We start from the raw sequence: 21850 nt of genomic DNA, 5'->3' as shown, positions 1-21850 counted from the left end.
TGATTAATGAGCAAATGAACAGGAAGTGACATCATCGTGGCACAGTATCAGAGCAGTGCTCGGCACATATGGGAGGCTGACAGGGAGAAGGGTCTGGGTAAATAGTTGCAAATGGCTTAGGTTCTCCGGTGGTTTGTTGTGTTACTGTATGCATGGAGTCGTTTTACACATCTATGTCATTGCCTTTGTGGCAAAATAACATTGACAGTATGGCATGCAACTACACGTATGGAAACATTTTCATTTGCTTTGTTCTGGGTGATTGCTTGTATTGACTGTGTGCCATTTGTTGCTATTCTTTGCGGATGTTAATGGTTTGTTGTAGTTCTCTGTTTTCTTTAGTGTGGATAGTGACTGCTGGTCCAATGTGTCAGCATGTAAGCTATCGGTAGCTATAGCTACAATATATGATAGATGTCACGTTCCTGACCGGTTTTCAGTTATTTTGTATGTGTTAGTCGGTCAGGGCGTGAGTTTGGGTGGGCAGTCTATGTTATGTGTTTCTATGTTGGTAAAGGGTGACCTGATATGGTTCTCAATTAGAGGCAGGTGGTTTTCATTTCCTCTGATTGAGAGCCATATTAAGGTAGGTGTTTTCACATTGATTGTTGTGGGTGGTTGTCTCCTGTGTCTGTGGTTGTCGCGCCACACGGGACTGTCTCGGTTTGTTTGTACGTTCGTTCTTTTGTGTAGTCATTTTCCTGTTCGTGAGTTCTTTGTTGTATGTAAGTTCGCATGTCCAGGTCTGTCTACGTCGTTTGTTATTTTGTTAGTTATTCAAGTATAGTTAGTTTTTTGTCTTGTTCAATAAATTCATTATGTCCTATGACAACGCTGCGTTTTGGTCAAATCCCTGCTCCTCCTCTTCGGATGAAGAGGAGGAGGAATGCCGTTACAATATAAATAATTGTTTCTCTGCGTTCTGTGCTGTTGAATCTTACTGTACCTCCAGTTCTCCACAGTCACACTCCTCTCCCTCCTCCACGTATCCATTGCCACACTTCTGTCCCCCGTACAGCACCTTGACCTCAGGCATGTTGTACAGACACATCCCCACTCCCTTCTCCAGACTGGCGGCCAGGTCCTTCTTACTGCAGGTGCTGAATACCGTAGGAAATGGGTACCTGAGGGATAAAGACAGAGTAAATTTGTTCGAGTGCCAAGTGTTGCTATGCAGACACACTGTTACATTACACTTGCTGTGGGCACAAACCTGTGATATGGGCACACGCAATCTGGAAAGCTCCTGGTGTTCAAGGTCAGAGTTTCCATAGAATAGTCCAACAGTCTATTACGTGATCTGATTCATTCCTGTATGCTTGTCATTCCTGGTTAAAGTATGCTCATATTTTTAAGCCTTTAAAGGTTAACTTAGGACAAGTAAATGTACACATGCCAGAAACGAGCAAACCCAGACAGAGCTCAGAATGACACTATAAAGGCTTTTCTGGCTTGTTCATTCATAAGGCCTCGGCACATATTTAACGGTCTACTGACATCAGATGAGTTCCCATATGACACAGTTTCATAAGCACAAAGACAAACAAACAAACAAATGATCAATACAACAAAGATGCAGCTTGGTTTGCAAGCTACTTATTTTCATAAATATTTATCCACCGCTCAGGCAGACCTTAAGTCTTCGATCACAGAGGAGGTTGGGTAATCTGGGCCGTTTGAAGCAACAGGCTTTTGAAAAGATGGGCTATGGGAAAATTACACATGCCTCTTAGAATTTGTCTGTGTGTCTTCAACAACAACAACATAATATTTGCTTATACATTGCGGTGAAGAATATTTTAAACATGATGATTAGACCTGATCCACATACAGTACATTATATCTCCATATGACTTTTTACCAATCTGTGTATGTCTACATAAGTAAGAAAGTAAAAAAACTATAATAAAAAAATAAAGAAATTGTCTATAATGTCATTGTATGCTGTAGCGTTAAGAATTCCCTTCACTGGAACTAAGGAGCCTAGCCCGAACCATGAAAAACAGCCCCAGACCATTTTTCCTCCTCCACCAAACTTTACAGTTGGCACTATGCATTGGGGCAGGTAGCGTTCTCCTGGCATTCGCCAAACCCAGATTCGTCTGTCGGACTGCCAGTTGGTGAAGCGTGATTCATCACTTTTACACTGCTCCAGAGTCCAATGGCGGCGAACTTTACACCACTCCACCCAAACGCTTGGCTTTGTGCATGGTGATCTTAAGCTTGTGTGAAGCTGCTCGGCCATGGAAACCCATTTCATGAAGCTCTAGACGAACAGTTCTTCTGCTGACCTTGCTTCCAGAGGCAGTTTGGAACTCGGTAGTGAGTGTTGCAACCAAGGACAGGCGATTTTTATGCTCTACACGCTTCAGCACTCAGCGGTTCCGTTCTGCGAGCTTGCGTGGTCTACCACTTCGTCGGCTGAGCAGTTGTTGCTCCTGGACGTTTACACTTCACAATAACAGCAGAAAGTTGACGAACTGACTTGTTGGAAAGGTGGAATCCTATGACAGTGCCACGTTGAAAGTCACTGAGCTCTTCAGTAAGGCCATTCTACTGCCAATGTTTGTCTATGGAGATTGTATGGATGTGTGTTCGATTTTATATACCTGTCAGCAACGTGTGTGGCTGAAATCGCCGAATCCACTAATTTGAAGGGGTATCCACATATATATATTTTTTATATATAGTGTAAACTGTATGTCTACATAAGTAGGAAAGTAAGAAATAAAAACATCCTAAATGTGGACAAAATATATGTCTGTAACAGCTGTCCTCCCTGGGGTGTCTGTGCTGCCAGAGTGTTTTCCTCAGGCTGCACTGTACGTACCGAACAACCAACCAACCAACCACAGGACAGATGGATACACACTGCTGCTTCACCTCATTATCAACCCCTGTCCTCCTCTAACCTCCCTCCCATCACCCTGACAACTCTGACAGTAGGAGACTAAAGCCAAAGAACAGAACACTGGACGTGACAAATCTGTAATTACAGTACTAGAAATGGCAGCAGGTGGGCTGAGGCAGAGACATACAGGCCTATATAGCGACTTTACTGTTTCACTCTAGGCTGGCTCACCTTCAGTATGTAAAGCTGGTTAATGATACAGTATGAAGGAGTGGTATTGGCACAGGTGACTGGCACCAAAGAAAAGGCTTTGAGTAAGCCTGGTATCTGAGAGTGAGCGGTGTTGTGAGTGGTGGAGATGATGGAGCGTTGGCTTTGGACAGGCGGCAGTTTGAAAAGCCTTTTTAAGACCAACAGAGGTTTAGAAGGGCTGGTACCAAACTAGGACGTTGGTTTGGGCCGAGCAAGATGGTCAGGAGGGTGACCGCTGGCATGGGATTGTGGAACAGCTGACATCAGACATGACTGCTTCAAAGAGTCAGAGGACTAAAAGGACTGAGAGTCTTGGCACTGGGTGGACCAGGTTGGTAAACTTGACATTGTGTGGACCAAAGAAGGTTTGAGGCTAAACCTTGACATTAGACAGAATCACTTTCTTTAACGTGACACAGAGTCGGATTGTAGCTAAAACTTGGCATCGGGTTTGTGAGGGCATCTGTGATGCTTCTCCTCAGCCTAGGGGGGATTTGGCAGCTGTAACTCTATGGACGTTGCACTGTCATCAGTTCACTCTTTAGTGGGCCCGCTAGGGGCCAAGAGATAAGGGGAGCCAGCCAGGAAACACACTGTGCCCCCTCCTTACTACTGAGGAAAAACCCACTGAACTCTCACTCACTACAACTCCCTGTGAGTACACATCGTGCTGTCTTACACAGTCCACCCATCACCTCTGAAACACCTCTGTGAGTATCAAGTGTATCTTCACCTCCCAGTGATGACCAGCACCACGCCAACCTGTCTGCTCCATTCATCCACTTGGTTCTAAATGTGTTTCCCTCAAAAGAACAGGGTCTACTAACTACACAGAGCTTGGCTGCTCTTTAGGGGGGAACCAAAGTGAGATGGAGCAGGGCTACACCAAGCCACTGAGCAGGCCCTCGTAAATAGCATGCTTGCTGCTGATAACACACCACAGTGGTGGAGACCCCTGATCTGTGTGGAGAAAAACACAATACTTAACTCCACTAGCAGACAAAGCAATCTGCTGCGACCAGCCTAAGACCGTCCATCATCTCCTACCCAGCTGAGCACCCAGAGAAGGTCCACCAGGCCTGGGGAGAGGCATGGGCCCTGCTCGCTAGTCCCCTCTAGTCCTTTAATACAGCTATGGAATGTGGATCCCCCTACACCATAGTGACTGTTACAGCTGATGCCACGTGCCGGCTACGCGGTCCAGAAAATGATCTTACGAGGAACTATACGTTAGCTTAAAACCCCCACGTTTTCTCCATGAGCAGTCAAGCAATGTAGATCTAATTAGGACTAGGAGGTGCTGGGGCAGATGCCACATAATGGTCGTAGAGTATATCCATTTCAAACATAGTCATCTTGCAGGGCTTGATTGACAGCCAGTATGAGAGGCAATAGGAGTTGTTATTTCACAAGTAAATAAGGTTATTCATAAAAGCTGACACAGAAGCTAATTGATATTCTGATCACGCCTTGATAGCTCATATGATGAATGGCCGTTCATATCTTACTTAGAGCAGGGGCAATGATGACAGACAGCATCTTTTGTACTCCCCGGGGCTCAAACGCTGACAGCCTTTGTTATTACTAACAGGAGTTCAACGCCAGGCAGACACACAGATGGAAAGAGCAAATGGATATGATCTGATGTGCTCTTTCGTCAGCAGGACTGATCTATCGGAAATTACACAGAATGAATTACCATTTTTCCTTAGAATGCTTTGAAAGTAAAGGGGGGAAGAACAATCTGCAGTCATTTTCAGGTTGCCAATGTAACGTGTCTCCTCCTCTGCAGCAACAACAACAAGGCCTAGTAAGTCTCCGTTGACTTCTGACATAGAGGATTTGGGACCATCTGCATCTGTGCTCATGTCACAAATGCAGAGGTATCACAGTCACACTGATATGGCAACATTGTACTGAGGTAGAGTTTGGGCAGTTACCGCTGGTGACTAACTGTAGCGCTTCTCTGAATCTAGCCTACATCAGTGGGCCCAGAAGACTGTTGTTAGTCTGATCAAGTCAAACAAGGAGCCACTGGGTTCAGTGGCTGAGTAAATGCCACGGCGGATAGGGGGCTGGCATGGATGTCTGTTGACAATGGAGGTACTAGAGCGGGATGTTTTCCTCTGTGGGAGTGAAACACCATGCTGTCTTTGGGTCTCTTTACACAGGAGACTAGAACAGCCATCTGCGCCTCGAAACCTTGCTCCAAAACTAACTATGTTGGTGAGACAAGTCTAACCTTTAAGCAGATGTGGAACTATGCTGTAGTGTTGGCACTGGTCCACTCAGACAGTTAAGGGAACTGTGTACCCCTCGAATCCAGCCCAGGGCATTACCCAAAACATCTGCTCATCAACCACCAACTTTCTCTAGATTCTCCACAACATAAAAGTATACTGTTACTCACAGACACAGATGCACGGACGCATGCTGGCACTCAACTCAGTCAAACAACCTCATAATTAGTCATGTTCCCTCAATTTCCATCCTACCTTGACATTGGTAGTAATTTTCCCCCTCTCCAGAGGTTCACCATGAGTGTGCAGCCCAGTTATACAACCTGCTGTGGGTCTGGGCTCTACTAAATTACACATGATACAGCCACCTAACTGGGACTACCCCTAGCTGCCACAAATGACACAATCCACTAGCATGACAAGTCCCCACATTTACATTTTACATTTGAATCATTTAGCAGACGCTCTTATCCAGAGCGACTTACAGGAGCAATTAGTGTTAAGTGCCTTTCAGCTAGTCGGCTCAGGGATTTGAACCAGCGACCTTTCAGTTACTGGTCCGATGCTCTTATGCGCTTTTAAGCTCCCACATCAAACACCATCCCTGTGGCTTTCTCAGCTCTCGCTCTAAGTATTGTCGTACTTCAAATCTGGAGGCGGGCCAACACACCTCTCTTTGGGATCTACTGTAGGTGCTGTATTCAAACAACACACCTCTCTTTGGGATCTACTGTAGGTGCTGTATTCAAACAACACACCTCTCTTTGGGATCTACTGTAGGTGCTGTATTCAAACAATACACCTCTCTTTGGGATCTACTGTAGGAGCTGTATTGAAACAACACACCTCTCTTTGGGATCTACTGTAGGTGCTGTATTCAAACAACACACCTCTCTTTGGGATCTACTGTAGGTGCTGTATTCAAACAACACACTTCTCTTTGGGATCTACTGTAGGTGCTGTATTCAAACAACAACCTCTCTTTGGGATCTACTGTAGGTGCTGTAGTCAAACAACACACCTCTCTTTGGGATCTACTGTAGGTGCTGTATTCAAACAATACACCTCTCTTTGGGATCTACTGTAGGTGCTGTATTCAAACAACACACCTCTCTTTGGGATCTACTGTAGGTGCTGTATTCAAACAACACACCTCTCTTTGGGATCTACTGTAGGTGCTGTATTCAAACAACACACCTCTCTTTGGGATCTACTGTAGGTGATGTATTTAAACAACACACCTCTCTTTGGGATCTACTGTAGGTGCTGTATTCAAACAACACACCTCTCTTTGGGATCTACTGTAGGTGCTGTATTCAAACAACACACCTCTCTTTGGGATCTACTGTAGGTGCTGTATTCAAACAACACCCCTAACTTTATATCCCCACTAAGCAAGCCCACCACATCTCTGTCTCTCTTTCTCTCTCCCTCCTATCTCTCACACTGTTCTTCTATAACAAATAAAACACTGTAAATAAAAAAGCACAGTTCCCTCAGTGTTTGTCTAGCCTGGCAAAAACCTCCTCTGTGGATCTCACTCAGAGCCCTGTTCCTCATTACAGCTGGCAGCGTCAGTGATAATCACGTCATTTAGATGCAGCCTGTCCTTCGCTACATTAGCAAGTCTGACTAAAGAATGTCCCCGACACAACACCCAGGCAGCTACACAGGGTTCACTGCCTGCCTGCCTGCCTGCTCCTCACATTCTGAGAATGCATCAGGACTGAGGGATAGATAGAGACAGTGTGCACTGTGGGTAAAGAAGGCATAAAACGGTGAGGAGGAAATTAGTTTCGGATTGGATTGCTGAAATGACTGGTTTTGTCAACAAGCCACTGTAAATTCAGCCCGGAGGAGGATGTGTTTGACTGGCTGAAATAAGGCATTGCATATCCAGCTGATGTACTGTGTGTTTATTGGTGTATGATGTGTACACACGCACACACGCGCGCACACTCACACATGCACAGACACGCACACACAGACACGCACACACAGACACACAGAGTGTATATTCAGTATACACACTAAGACAGAATGTCAGTTGCTATGCCTTATTTCTTGTCTCGCGTGTGCTCAGTGGCCTTTCAGCTGAAGTGAACTGAGGACGATGAAGGATTGTTCCCATTGGGCCCTGATACTGCTGAAATAGGGCATTGTCTGAGTTCTATTCTGACTGGGGTTTAGCCCCGAGGTTCTCGAGTAGAACATACAGAGAGAAACAATGTCTTCCCTCAGAAAAAGACAGGGTAGTACAGCATTGCCTTGTCTGAACTGTCTTGCACAAAGTGTATCAATCAAAGCACATGTTGTGTTAACATATGAAATAGCCATCTCCCAAAACAAACTTCAAAGAAACTAGATTATTTTTGCATGTACTTATTAATTAAGTATGCAAGACCTTATTAAGGTCTTGCATACTCTAATGGTGGTGAAGGGTGCTTATGCATTCATTTCATGCCTTAATGGATCATTTTCGGTCACACTTTGTTTGGATAGTCTGGGTTTTCTATCTGTAGACGCTCTAACTCTGGTCATACTATCAACAAACTATCTGTTGATAAGCAACTGCTTGCTAAGGTTACAATTAGGGTTAGGGTAAGGGTTATGGTTAGGGCTAGGGAAGAGATACGTTTAGGGTTAGGATAAGGATTAAGGTTAGGGTTAGTTGAAATGTTACTGATAGTCTGTAGAGCATCTACAGATGGATTATCCAAATAAAGTGTTGCCCAATTTTTTTCAATGAATGTTGCATGAGGATAACTGAATGAGCTCACTGCCAACTGGTGCACACACTTTTCGGCTGGCCTATTTTTTAGGTAAAAGGTCGTATTATTTTCTCTGGCTGACCCTCGAAGGGTGGATAATGTCTTTCGCTTATTCAAAGACCTGCTGGCATTTTCGAAGGATGCCCTCGCAAGCCCTGTGCGGTTTCCTCCCAGTGGGTCGCTATGTTGTTTTATGAGCACATCATTGAGAATTGTGTTACTATGTTTTTCATGGCCTGGCTCCAATGACAACGGTGAGAGCCTGGTCCAGTGAAAACACAGCAAGCCCAGAGACAAGAGGGGCCGTCGTCGACAGGCTGTGAATCAGCTGCGTCCGACTGCCGCCCACAACCCTCAGATCCTACCCATGATCCTCAGCGGCACAGTTCCGAACAGGAGGCAGCGACGCGTCCTTTAACTAAGCCCCCCTCGGATGTACTGCTCAGGAAGCAGTTGAATTTCTACATTTCCAATTCTGATGGCAATAACAGACTCCACTGCTTGGGCACCCGTCTGTCTATCTACCTGACATATAGTTTCCCCTTTTCCCTCCTCTTTCCCTCTCTCACAAGGCTGTAAAATACATCCCAAACACATCCATCCGTCTGCAAGTCCACTCATCATCAGATAAAACAAATTGCCATCAGATCAAGGGTGAAATCTCATAATACGCGCAGGGTACACCTTATCTGACTACTGTTTACTAAGGAACAGTCACATGGTCCATCACTCGCGGCAGCTGCACTATCACGAGATCCCAGGCTGGGAACGGGGAGAGAATCTGTGAGCAGCCTCTCTGTCTTCAGGCTGGGAGGTTGGTCCCAGCCCTCAGCAAGATGCATGACACATTAACAATGACACACACAGGGAGCTAGTGTTTACATGAGATAACCCTGTATAAGCCGGCAGGTGATTCATCTTGTCTATATGGTCTGTTAACACAAGGTTAAAAAAAGTTGCTAATTTATTCTGAAAAGTTGGGGAATGAATGGGACTTCATTTGCATGCTGGTAAAGTATATGGCTGATTTGGGAGTTAAAGGCTAAGTAAACTGCTACACATTGATGAGACAAAAGGGACTATCAGAGTTTAGACGGAAAATGAAAATTACAAGGCTGATGTAACCATTTCAATTCGAGCCAGTACAGACAAACTGAAACCTCAATTTTCTGAAATTGACTGGAATTGGTATAGCTGACCTACCATCCAGTTTTTATAGCACATTTTTATACACAGTTTTTATAATTCATTAATATGAATGGACTGGGCCATTGGCATCACTCACCCAGTGGAGGGGGTCATGATACAGCCCCCGCGGTCCACTGTCATCCTGCAGCCACACTCCCGCTCTGGAGTGTCGTGGTTCATGCCAAAGTTGTGCCCCAGCTCATGTGCTAAAGTCACAGCCGCGCCCAGGGGATTATCCGAATGATCCTACAGAAAAAAACACATTCATATTCTGTCGAAAAAACGAAATGGAGAAAAAACACAAACAACACTTTGTTCTGTGAATCTTTCTGAAAACCACACCATTAGTAACTATTTTATAATGACTGCTTTGTGTCATGTCTAGCATGAATAGGTAAGTAGAAGCACAATATTTAGTTCCTTGAGCTCGGCGGATATTCATCGACTGTTTGGAAGATAATGGTTGTTGCATAGAGAAAACAGCTACAAGGTACAGTAATACATTAGTTCACTACACATCTACATATCTATCTTAGTTCGCTTGACTCTACAGGCTCACAGTGGTTCCATTAGGTGCCACTGATCCACATGTCATTAGACATTCTGCTCATGGAGGATGGGAGCTCATCGGAGGCTGTCTGCTGTTCCCTCACCAGCCCCAACCAACCCCAATCACACACTACTGCCGGTGGGGACAGATTCTGGGGAGCAATATAAACCTACTGCATTATGACATTTTAGTGCACCGATAAGCTAGACCACTGTCCTTCAGAAGGAGACAGGGCAGAGGGAGGGGAGGGAGTGTAGAGAGATAGGGAGAAGGACAGAGGGAGGGGGGGGTGTAGAGAGATAGAGAGAAGGGCAGAGTGAGGGGAGGGGGTGTAGAGAGATAGGGAGAAGGGCAGAGTGAGGGGAGGGGGTGTAGAGAAATAGGGAGAAGGGCAGAGTGAGGGGAGGGGGTGTAGAGAAATAGGGAGAAGGGCAGAGTGAGGGGAGGGGGTGTAGAGAGATAGGGAAAAGGGCAGAGTGAGGGGAGGGGGTGTAGAGAGATAGGGAGAAGGGCAGAGTGAGGGGAGGGGGTGTAGAGAGATAGGGAGAAGGGCAGAGGGAGGGGGGGGGTGTAGAGAGATAGGGAGAAGGGCAGAGTGAGGAAACCCAGGAAAAATTGGACAAACGTATCAGACAGAGAAAGGTAGAGATGAGTGCAGAGTGAGAATGGAATGAGACTGAAAAAAAGAGTGGCAAAGACACTGAGAGACAAAGAGAAGAACGTGAGGGAACACAAGAAGTGAAGGTAAGACCAGCTGCTGAAGCTTGCTGCACTGTTAAGTGCTGAGAGTGTACAGCAGCACACACAATGGCGGTATAAATTATGAAGGTCCCTCCCCATGGAACTTTACCCACTATGTGCGTGTGTGTCTTTATTAAGCCACACCAGGTGAACCACAGCCACTAAGCCATAAATTATGTATAGACACACTGAAACACACACACACACACACACACACACACACACACACACACACACACACACACACACACACACACACACACACACACACACACACACACACACACACACACACACACACACACACACACACACACACACCACACACACACACACACACACACACACACACACACACACCAAGCTCTGAATATTAATAGGGGGAAACTGGAGACAGAAAGACTTGTCTCAGTCATATAATGTTTCCCCTACATGTATGTGGATGCTGTCATCCAACGTGACATAACAAGGCACAAAAAGTAGTCATATGAATCAGCCATAGGTCCCTATGTCTCTAGACAGCCCCACAACTAGTCTGATTTCAGGTGTTGTGTACAGAGGCCTTGATTATTGTCCATGAGAAACGCATTCCTTTTCCCTTTAAAAAGGAGGGCCCTGATTACGGAGCCGCATGGCGGGACCAGTTTCCTGGGGTTTTAGAGGAAGAACGCTATGTCTCTCACAGCCCTGTCATGTTTATGAGAGGTCTCATGGATGTCACTGAATGATGCGGATCATACTGCACGCATCATGGTTGAGTGCCCCCGTCACAAGCACTGTAATTGTAGAATCAATGAGAGTGAATTGACGTAGTCGAAGTCAGTCAGCCCTTCTAGGCTAGCTGCGATGGGGACAACACGATAGGGTTAGTTTGGTCATGAAAGGGTTTTACGGTCTTTCTGATATCGTTTCCAGACATGCAGGGGGATATTATATCTCTCAAAACAAGATCATTGTATTTTGTTTACATTTAACGACCAAACATTTGTTTAAAAACCCAGTGAAGTACAAACTGTGAAATTCAACCTACATGTGGAGTAAATAAAGAGGGTTGGAGTTAATTATAACATATGGTGGAATATAAAGAGGTTTGGCCCTATAACTCCATACATGGTTCTGTAATCCTGCTCCAAGCCTTCGCCATGTGTGAGTAATCGGAAGAACAAACATCTGGAAATATCTAGCCAACCCTGGCCAGAAGAAAAACATATCTATTAAAGAGATTTTCTGGTACTTTTGTATACTTTTTGGCCAGTAGTTCTGAAAGTAGCGCTCACGAGCCAAAAGTTGTGTACTACATCATAAATGTGCAGATATATGCACCACATTATTGCTCTCTCTCTCTCGCTCTGCTGTGTGTACATCTTGCTAGCTATCACTCAAATGGAGAGGGGCTGAAGCTTTATTGGCTAGAACTCGAATTGCTAGAGGGCTGGCCCACGTGGGGAAAATGGTGATACAAAATGGTGTATCAGGTGATACAGTGGGGATGGAAACACAGCTCACTTTGCTCATTGAACTTAACTGTGTGGGTTGTGCGTGGTAGTGAGTAAAGGGCATTCTATTTTGACCTATAGTATGTCCTGGCACAAATAATGTATCACCCCTCATAAACATTTGAATGTGTCGTATTTAAGCTCCTCAAACCCACATCAGCCTACATTTATAACTGGACTGGTTGGTTCAATTATTTAAAATGACCTTGGATGGTGTGTGTGTGTGTGTGTGTGTGTGTGTGTGTGTGTGTGTGTGTGTGTGTGTGTGTGTGTGTGTGTGTGTGTGTGTGTGTGTGTGTGTGTGTGTGTGTGTGTGTGTGTGTGTGTGTGTGTGTGTGTGTGTGTGTGTGTGTGTGTGTGTGTGTGTGTGTGCAAGCGTACGCGTGATTGCATCTGTGTGTACGTGGGTGTGAATATCCTGGTGTTTACATCATTTCCTCCGACCCTCCACCAAACAATGAACGGTGAACACATTTTCTTTACACGGTGCCTCTGGATAGCGATAAGCTGAGCTCTGAACAATATCAATGTGGTTGATAGCATCAGACTGAGATAGAGGAGGAACACTAAGGTTCAGCTTATACTCACCATGACGATGCCTCCAGACTGCTCCACTGTACACATGCTCATGATGGGGGCCATGCCAATGGTGGTACCCTGGAAGTACACCCCACTGGGGGGAGGGGGATCGAGGAGAGGTATAGATGGTGACTTCGGGGATTAAATAGATACGAATAATCCAATCATAGCCTATTCGTATCCCAAATCACAAACAAGGGAATTGAACTGTATGGGAGGTAGAACTTGCGTGTGTCTCTTTGTTTGAGTGTGTGCTTCATGTGTGTGATTATGCGTTCATGTGTACTGTGGGATCTCCACCTGATGAGCTGAGCGTTGTCGTGTGATTTCGTAGGCAGTAGTTTGACTTTCCTCCAGTCTAGGAACTCATGCAGGGTGTTGAAGGGGTCCTGAGTGACAGGACACTTATCAGCGTCGCTCCACACCTCCAGGCCCACCAGGGCCACACGGATGTTCAGGACCCTATAGAACTGAGGAGGAGGAGGAGAGGGCCAGTGAATAGAAGGATGCATATAAAAAATCCGTAAATCTGTCCAACAATGTATTTTTGGACAGATTTACATAAAAATGTAGTATGGATGACTTGCTTGGGACCCTTATACGAGCGATCTATTGATAGCTGTAAAATATTATTTTAGATAGACTAAAATCAGTTGTGAGAGACTGACATTAATATATTAGCCTGATGTGGCATTAATCTTTACTGCCAGAGGTATTTCTATTTTAAACATAAGATGGATCTCTGCTGTGCATTGGGAGGTGGAGGTTTTACCTTGTCCACGTAATTGGCTATCTCTGCCAGTCTCTGCTTCACCCTCTCAACGTCCTTCCCCTGTTTCTGAAACTGAACACACAACCACCAGGTTAACATTATTAGACGTTAGGAAGCAAAGAAGGACAAGAATAGCGGATGAGTGCATAAGATAATGCCCATAATACACAGTACTGAAAACTGGGTTCAATATCATTTGAACAAGTGTGACTGTAAGACATCTCCACGTCGGACATTTACCTCCATTTCTTCCCACACAAACGGATTGATTGTTTTGGTACACCAACTTTTCCAACATGACTATTGCTATGATCATCATTATTATTATATCATATAATCATTATTATATTATTCTTTATGTTAGCTTCATAAGAACACAAATGCTCCAGAGTCTGGTTATCATATAATTTACTGCCAACCTGATCTACTCACCACCTTCTTTGTGAACTGGGTTCCTCAAAAGGCACGCCGGTAATGTCCAGGGCTTTATTTGTGAACTGGCTTCCACAGAGGGCATGCCGGTGATGTCCAGGGCTTTATTTGTGAACTGGGTTCCTCAGGCGGGCATGCCGGTGATGTCCAGGGCTTTATTTGTGAACTGGGTTCCTCAGGCGGGCACGCCGGTAATGTCCAGGGCTTTATTTGTGAACTGGGTTCCTCAGGCGGGCATGCCGGTGATGTCCAGGGCTTTATTTGTGAACTGGGTTCCTCAGAGGGCACGCCGGTAATGTCCAGGGCTTTATTTGTGAACTGGGTTCCTCAGAGGGCATGCACCGGTGATGTCCAGGGCTTTATTTGTGAACTGGGTTCCTCAGAGGGCATGCACCGGTGATGTCCAGGGCTTTATTTGTGAACTGGGTTCCTCAGAGGGCACGCCGGTAATGTCCAGGGCTTTATTTGTGAACTGGGTTCCTCAGAGGGCATGCACCGGTGATGTCCAGGGCTTTATTTGTGAACTGGGTTCCTCAGAGGGCATGCACCGGTGATGTCCAGGGCTTTATTTGTGAACTGGGTTCCTCAGAGGGCACGCCGGTAATGTCCAGGGCTTTATTTGTGAACTGGGTTCCTCAGAGGGCATGCACCGGTGATGTCCAGGGCTTTATTTGTGAACTGGGTTCCTCAGAGGGCATGCCGGTGATGTCCAGGGCTTTATTTGTGAACTGGGTTCCTCAGAGGGCACGCCGGTAATGTCCAGGGCTTTATTTGTGAACTGGGTTCCTCAGAGGGCATGCACCGGTGATGTCCAGGGCTTTATTTGTGACCTGGGTTCCTCAGAGGGCATGCACAGGTGATGTCCAGGGCTTTATTTGTGAACTGGGTTCCTCAGAGGGCACGCCGGTAATGTCCAGGGCTTTATTTGTGAACTGGGTTCCTCAGGCGGGCACGCCGGTAATGTCCAGGGCTTTATTTGTGAACTGGGTTCCTCAGGCGGGCATGCCGGTGATGTCCAGGGCTTTATTTGTGAACTGGGTTCCTCAGAGGGCACGCCGGTAATGTCCAGGGCTTTATTTGTGAACTGGGTTCCTCAGAGGGCATGCACCGGTGATGTCCAGGGCTTTATTTGTGAACTGGGTTCCACAGAGGGCATGCCGGTGATGTCCAGGGCTTTATTTGTGAACTGGGTTCCTCAGGCGGGCATGCCGGTGATGTCCAGGGCTTTATTTGTGAACTGGGTTCCTCAGGCGGGCACGCCGGTAATGTCCAGGGCTTTATTTGTGAACTGGGTTCCTCAGGCGGGCATGCCGGTGATGTCCAGGGCTTTATTTGTGAACTGGGTTCCTCAGAGGGCACGCCGGTAATGTCCAGGGCTTTATTTGTGAACTGGGTTCCTCAGAGGGCATGCACCGGTGATGTCCAGGGCTTTATTTGTGAACTGGGTTCCTCAGAGGGCATGCACCGGTGATGTCCAGGGCTTTATTTGTGAACTGGGTTCCTCAGAGGGCACGCCGGTAATGTCCAGGGCTTTATTTGTGAACTGGGTTCCTCAGAGGGCATGCACCGGTGATGTCCAGGGCTTTATTTGTGAACTGGGTTCCTCAGAGGGCATGCACCGGTGATGTCCAGGGCTTTATTTGTGAACTGGGTTCCTCAGAGGGCACGCCGGTAATGTCCAGGGCTTTATTTGTGAACTGGGTTCCTCAGAGGGCATGCACCGGTGATGTCCAGGGCTTTATTTGTGAACTGGGTTCCTCAGAGGGCATGCCGGTGATGTCCAGGGCTTTATTTGTGAACTGGGTTCCTCAGAGGGCACGCCGGTAATGTCCAGGGCTTTATTTGTGAACTGGGTTCCTCAGAGGGCACGCCGGTAATGTCCAGGGCTTTATTTGTGAACTGGGTTCCTCAGAGGGCATGCACCGGTGATGTCCAGGGCTTTATTTGTGAACTGGGTTCCTCAGAGGGCATGCACCGGTGATGTCCAGGGCTTTATTTGTGAACTGGGTTCCTCAGAGGGCACGCCGCTAATGTCCAGGGCTTTATTTGTGAACTGGGTTCCTCAGGCGGGCACGCCGGTAATGTCCAGGGCTTTATTTGTGAACTGGGTTCCTCAGGCGGGCATGCCGGTGATGTCCAGGGCTTTATTTGTGAACTGGGTTCCTCAGAGGGCACGCCGGTAATGTCCAGGGCTTTATTTGTGAACTGGGTTCCTCAGAGGGCATGCACCGGTGATGTCCAGGGCTTTATTTGTGAACTGGGTTCCTCAGAGGGCATGCACCGGTGATGTCCAGGGCTTTATTTGTGAACTGGGTTCCTCAGAGGGCACGCCGGTAATGTCCAGGGCTTTATTTGTGAACTGGGTTCCTCAGAGGGCACGCCGGTAATGTCCAGGGCTTTATTTGTGAACTGGGTTCCTCAGAGGGCATGCACCGGTGATGTCCAGGGCTTTATTTGTGAACTGGGTTCCTCAGAGGGCACGCACCGGTGATGTCCAGGGCTTTATTTGTGAACTGGGTTCCTCAGAGGGCACGCCGGTAATGTCCAGGGCTTTATTTGTGAACTGGGTTCCTCAGAGGGCATGCACCGGTGATGTCCAGGGCTTTATTTGTGAACTGGGTTCCTCAGAGGGCATGCCGGTGATGTCCAGGGCTTTATTTGTGAACTGGGTTCCTCAGAGGGCACGCCGGTGATGTCCAGCGCTTTATTTGGTTTCTCTTGTTTAAGGGGAATCTCCCATTTAAGGAGTGTTTTGAAAGTTTATCGTAAACGCTAATGTGTGTGCTAATTATACCTTAGAGTTATGTGTTAGCCATTGTAATGTTAACTGTGCAATAGTATTGCCATTCAAGTGTACATGGCAAGCAGATCTTCTGCTTGTCCAGGTAACATGCTGTTACTAAAACTCTGCCAAATACTCAGATATGTGAGTAATGGGCATTTTTGTGTTTGAGGTGTTTGGCCTTAGGCCCCAAGTCAAGGCTATTTTGCTATTTTTGGCACGAGTAAGTTAATTTATATTTTTTGTATTTTTTATATTTTTTATATTTTTTTTCCAAGTATTCTTGGAAAATATTTGTTCTCAGTTTTCCTCATCATGTATATTTTCTCCTTTACACAAGCTAATACAGTATAATGGTAATTCTATGCAGTAATGGCCCATAAGTTCCAGATACCCTGTATCTTCAACCTGTCTGAGGGAGAAGGTATAACACGTCGGACAGGTTGTCAAGCTGCGATCAATCTGGATCTGGGCTGATCTCACAGTGGGAAAGAAACAATTGGCAAGTCAACGGGGAGCATGTGCACTGGCAGAAATAGCATGTAAGAGGCGTTGGATGCAATCAATGTTGAGACAGACTCTCCTTTTTCATCCCACTGTGCATCCACCTGCTTGAGTGTCCTAAGTGTAAGCCTACTTAGCCGAACCATCCAACCTGCCACTTATAGAGCTGAAGAAGGAAATGGGTTCTCTCCTCCTCTCTTCAAGTTCAGGTCAACAGCATCAGCTAGGGGCAGCTAAGGGAAATCCCAGTGCGAGCCTTTCTCTCCTTCTTCTGCATCCACACCATTTCCTGTTTCCTGTCTAGTCCACTGGGGAATCATTCAGCACTTCCTGTGGGATACGGCTGTCACCGACGACCACACTGGTTGTAGCAGCACACTGACCTAATTCTGCCGTTACCAAGGTGGATTTGTTCTTGCGTTCTTAGTCTCGCCTATTTTCTGCAGCAAAGTCTGTGTGGCTTACATCATCATGCCCATCTCTAGCCATTGTGAATGGGCAAACCACATAGGCATGGTAATGATGAGGGCTGATGATAGGACTTTTATACATGCATTATAGATACATTACCTCTCTGTTGTCTGCAACGATGACCAGCTCTACATATTTGGTAGTCTTCTGAGCGTGCCTCTTGTTCTGTGATGCGGAGAGAGGGCGAGAGAGAGGGGGGGACATGGGATTCTAAATTGAACCACTCTTCTCAAGATCCTGCATGGTCTTTTTTGAGCGCTCACAACGCACACTTACGCACAACTTCCTGTGAGTCCACAGTGGGTTCTTTATGTTAAAGCTACTTCAAAAATATTGCTTATTAATCTTTCAAAAGGCTCCTGTCACGGCATCACCTTTGATTTCAACTTCGCATTAACCGCCTACACAGTGGCGAAAGTTTCACAAAAAAAGACTATTATTCTTCTGCTGAGTCACACAGACAACAGACACTTTTCTATGAAATATCTTGTTCACCTGTGTTTTTTATTGAGAGATTTTAAAGCATTAGCATTGAAAGCTGCTGATTCACTGTGTCAGTGAGTGTCTTGGTTATTGTTTCTGAGGGAAAAGGGAGGACCAGGATTAAGGGTGGATGCAGGTACTGTGGTAGTGGCAGATGGACCTGTATATCTGGTACAAGGAGACTGGTGTGGTGAGCAGAGCTCACGCTCCTGCCCTGGGCCTGATATAGGACTCTGAAGCCAGGGTGAGAGGGAGAGAGTAAAGCCAAGGTTGGAGCTCTACCATGGTTCATGTGCTGGTCTGAGCTCCAATCCAGGTACAAACCCAATCCAGTTTAAGCCCTGGTTCCTGATCCGTCCAGTCACAGCCACAGCCACAGCCACAACGAAAGTATGGTAAAAATAAGTTTCATCCTACCTCTAATGCAATAGCTATAAAGGCACGCATTATTTTACAAATGAACATTTAACATCTCCCTAAGGCATCTCCCCAAAAATAATATCAGCCTGTTTCAAATGGTGTCATGTATTACATCAGAGAAATTAAGAAGTGTTCCTACGAATCTTGTAAGTCGGCAGATAAATTGATTCCCCCCTTCATGAAAGATGGCATCCTCTTCACTCTGTTATCAAACCCAGAACCCTGTGTACAGCTGGTATCAGAAAGCTATCTGGACGACAACGTCACACGTCCCTTAGCCCACGCTCCAGACCATCTATAACATCAATCCATTATCAAGCTCTGCCTTTTCAACACTTCTATATCTAATGATTCTTCCGGGGAGCTTCATCACGAACAGTGTTGTTAATGGAATCCTACAATATTGCTAAAGTGGTATTTGATGGAGGTTATCTGAATGGTCGGATGAAAAACTCAGATGTTGCTGTAGTTGATGACGAGCCTTACCCTGGTGCTGAATGTTCTGAAAGGGCTTCTCAGATGGTTGTCAGGGATAACAGAGGACATGTTGAAGCCATGACCACAGGTTCCTGGGGACAGGTTGAGGTTTTCCCCTCGGTAGATGATGTGTTTATTATTGTCCTGGTACAACGATGGTTCAAGGATGAAGGTCTTATTTTCAAGTGAGATGAAACCCCTGGAAGAGAAGGGAAGACAAGGTACAGTAATGCTGTTCAACAGATCTGGCATTATGCATTGACAGTGTTGACCGGGCAGTATGTGACCTGATTCTATAATACAAAATGATCATGAGCTACGTGGAAAACAAGTCAATGATTAAGGTATTTCTCTATGATAAGGATCTGGTTCTTTAATCTGGTGTTAGCAAATAAAACCCAAAAGTCTGGCATGAATCACATATCAGGGCTAGTTTCAGGAGGGCAAATACATTGCAGATGGTGTGTTTTAAAACCCAAATCATTTCTCAATTCCACATATTTACTTTCCTGGCTGTGAGCAGTGCGGGTGGGTCAATTTACTGGACCTTTTACACAAATACTTCAAAAAAACATCTTACTGGTTTTGATTGAATATGGTATAACCCACAATGTTCCATGGTTCCTTGAGCTGTGTAAAGGTTGTGGGCTCTGCCCCAGTCACTCCCTAGCCACACACATAGCCACTTCCTAGGGTGTGTTCAGCTCGCTTCAACATTTTCTACGTTGTGTGACAGTTTGTATTGAACGACACATTTCCTCAAAACGGTGTGCACCGTTCTTCAACAGCCTTTGAGGTAGATTTGCTCCTGTTTGGTGGCTGTGGCGAGTTGTGGCCGAATCAATATGGGTGTGACCATCTGAAATCTCAAAACTCATGCAGCAAACTATATTTATAGTAACTGCCCTAAGGGCCACAATAATCACAACTTTTTCAACTGGTCGTTCAGTACAGTACCGTTTCCGTTGAGTTTAACATTGCACACCGTTCTGTCGTACTGAACGTAACCCTGGTTTGAGTGTGTCAGGAAGGGGGAAGCCATCTTGATTATTGACTGCATTTGTGGGCAGAAATGTTTGTAACTAGGAAACTGTTTATAGTTGAAAGGCTATTTCTAAGGCTTACTGATATATTTGTTTGTTTTCTCTCTCTGTACTACCTTTCCTTTGGATTAACACACAGCCTAACAACTCAACTGGAAAAATCTATCTTTATTTCCTTTCTTGCGGCTGGATTATTTAGATTTGAGCTTTTTTGGGGGGACTGAACTAATGGCTCTTAGTGCAATAACTCAGTCAATGTAAATGGACCCACTGACCTACAATAGATTCAACTCCCCGAAATGTGTTCTTAGGCCAACCAAAACTCTGAAACAATTTGTTTTGGCATCAAAGCCAAGCCACATATTGCTCGTCAAACATCTGTCTGCCTCAAGGATTTTGTCATGAGGTACAAGATTAAAAAAAGAAAGCATTACCAGTAAAACTCCATTGGGGTGGAGTCTTCAGTTACAGCATTAGTTCTAGTTCAGGTGTATTACCGCTAAATGTTCCTAGTCATTAGCTTTTATTGTGTTGTTAAAAGGATAATGGCATATTAAACGTTTTCTCGTCACATAATGCATCTGTAGTTTTGGGGTAATTAAACAGGAGATGAGCGTACATCAGCAGGCTTTCTGTTGCTGTTTTCACTCAGTCAGGCAGGCAGCTTTATTACTTCCAGGTGGCCATTAGGCACAGACACATGCCCAGAGGAGAGGACAGACACGTAGGCCATCATTGTAAATAAGAATTTGTTCTTAACTGACTTGCTTAGTTAAATAAAGGTTAAATAAAAAATGTTATAAAAATAATCACTGGGTGGCCCAGACCAAGTCCATTTTCTCTGTCTAGGGACCTCTTATATCTTCTGGTGGACTCTTCTATACTCTTGGGTAAGTGGACACTCATACCTGATTGTTGACAGAGCTTTAAGGGCCAGTTACACAGCATGTCTGACTGAGGCTGCTGGGATCTTATAGAGTGAAGTGTTACTTACCGGAGGCCAGAGCAGGTGCTGAGAGTGACGTCAGAGTTAGCGTGGCCCTCCACTTTTCCATGGTAGTAGCAGTTCTTCTAAAAAACACCATCATGGCACTCAAATCAGATTTGAACTGTGTCACGACGTTCTTCACTATGCTATAGTATAGGGTAAATCCATTTGAATTCAAACACTTTTTGACAGCAACCATTTTGATTTGAATGAAACGTTTGTCATTTCCAATTTGAAATTTGACTTGATTTGCCCATATGAAAATGTCCATTCATTATAATCCACTTAATAATTCACATTTCCTTTCGCAGCAGGATCATTTTCCTGCTGTAGCAAACTGGCTCAAATTAAAATCCTACATCTGTATTGAAATCTTAGAACTATGGATAATAGGGGGCGCTAGTGAGCAAGACATGGAGTAGGTCATGTTTTTCCGAGCTCCTGCTGAAATTGTATTTATTTAATACTTTTTCAAAACTTTGACCCAAAAAGAACTAGGAAACACAGCCATTGAATGACTTGCTTTACTTTGTTCAACTTTTATTTGTGTTTTAATGTGTAAATGCCGCATAACCTGTGAAAGTTTAAGTTTCATCGGAGTCACTGACAAAAGAGAAAACACTAGGCCCAAGACGAGGAGCTCGTGTACTTCAACAAATGGATTTGAAGGCCGAGATTCTTGCTTCTTCATCTATACTCAAGTCGGAACTCAAAGAGGCGCTCAGTGAGGACTTTCATTTTATTAAGTCGATATTACAAGCAGTCAAGAATGAACTCACAAAGCATACAGCAATGGTTCGTACTGACCTG

The 21850-nt window shown here is 45.4% G+C and overlaps 1 protein-coding gene across 2 annotated transcripts in view; it reads right to left on the bottom strand.

Annotated features, from left to right (window-relative positions):
* LOC139562406 (disintegrin and metalloproteinase domain-containing protein 12-like) overlaps positions 1-21850 on the bottom strand; it is a 171649-nt gene that overhangs the window by 31202 nt on the left and 118597 nt on the right. For both annotated transcript variants that reach the window (XM_071380104.1, XM_071380106.1), the window contains exons 5-12: positions 21047-21123; positions 19019-19208; positions 17729-17794; positions 13441-13512; positions 12969-13138; positions 12678-12762; positions 9400-9548; positions 947-1124 (exon numbers count right to left, since the gene is read on the bottom strand). In XM_071380104.1, the coding sequence (XP_071236205.1) occupies positions 947-1124; positions 9400-9548; positions 12678-12762; positions 12969-13138; positions 13441-13512; positions 17729-17794; positions 19019-19208; positions 21047-21123 (987 nt within the window). The remainder of the gene's footprint in view (positions 1-946; positions 1125-9399; positions 9549-12677; positions 12763-12968; positions 13139-13440; positions 13513-17728; positions 17795-19018; positions 19209-21046; positions 21124-21850) is intronic.

Source organism: Salvelinus alpinus, chromosome 32 (assembly GCF_045679555.1).
Source record: "Salvelinus alpinus chromosome 32, SLU_Salpinus.1, whole genome shotgun sequence".
NCBI classification, from domain to species: Eukaryota; Metazoa; Chordata; class Actinopteri; order Salmoniformes; family Salmonidae; genus Salvelinus; species Salvelinus alpinus.
The sequence above is the reverse complement of the archived record's forward strand: the minus strand, read 5'-3'. Positions and strand labels throughout refer to the sequence as shown.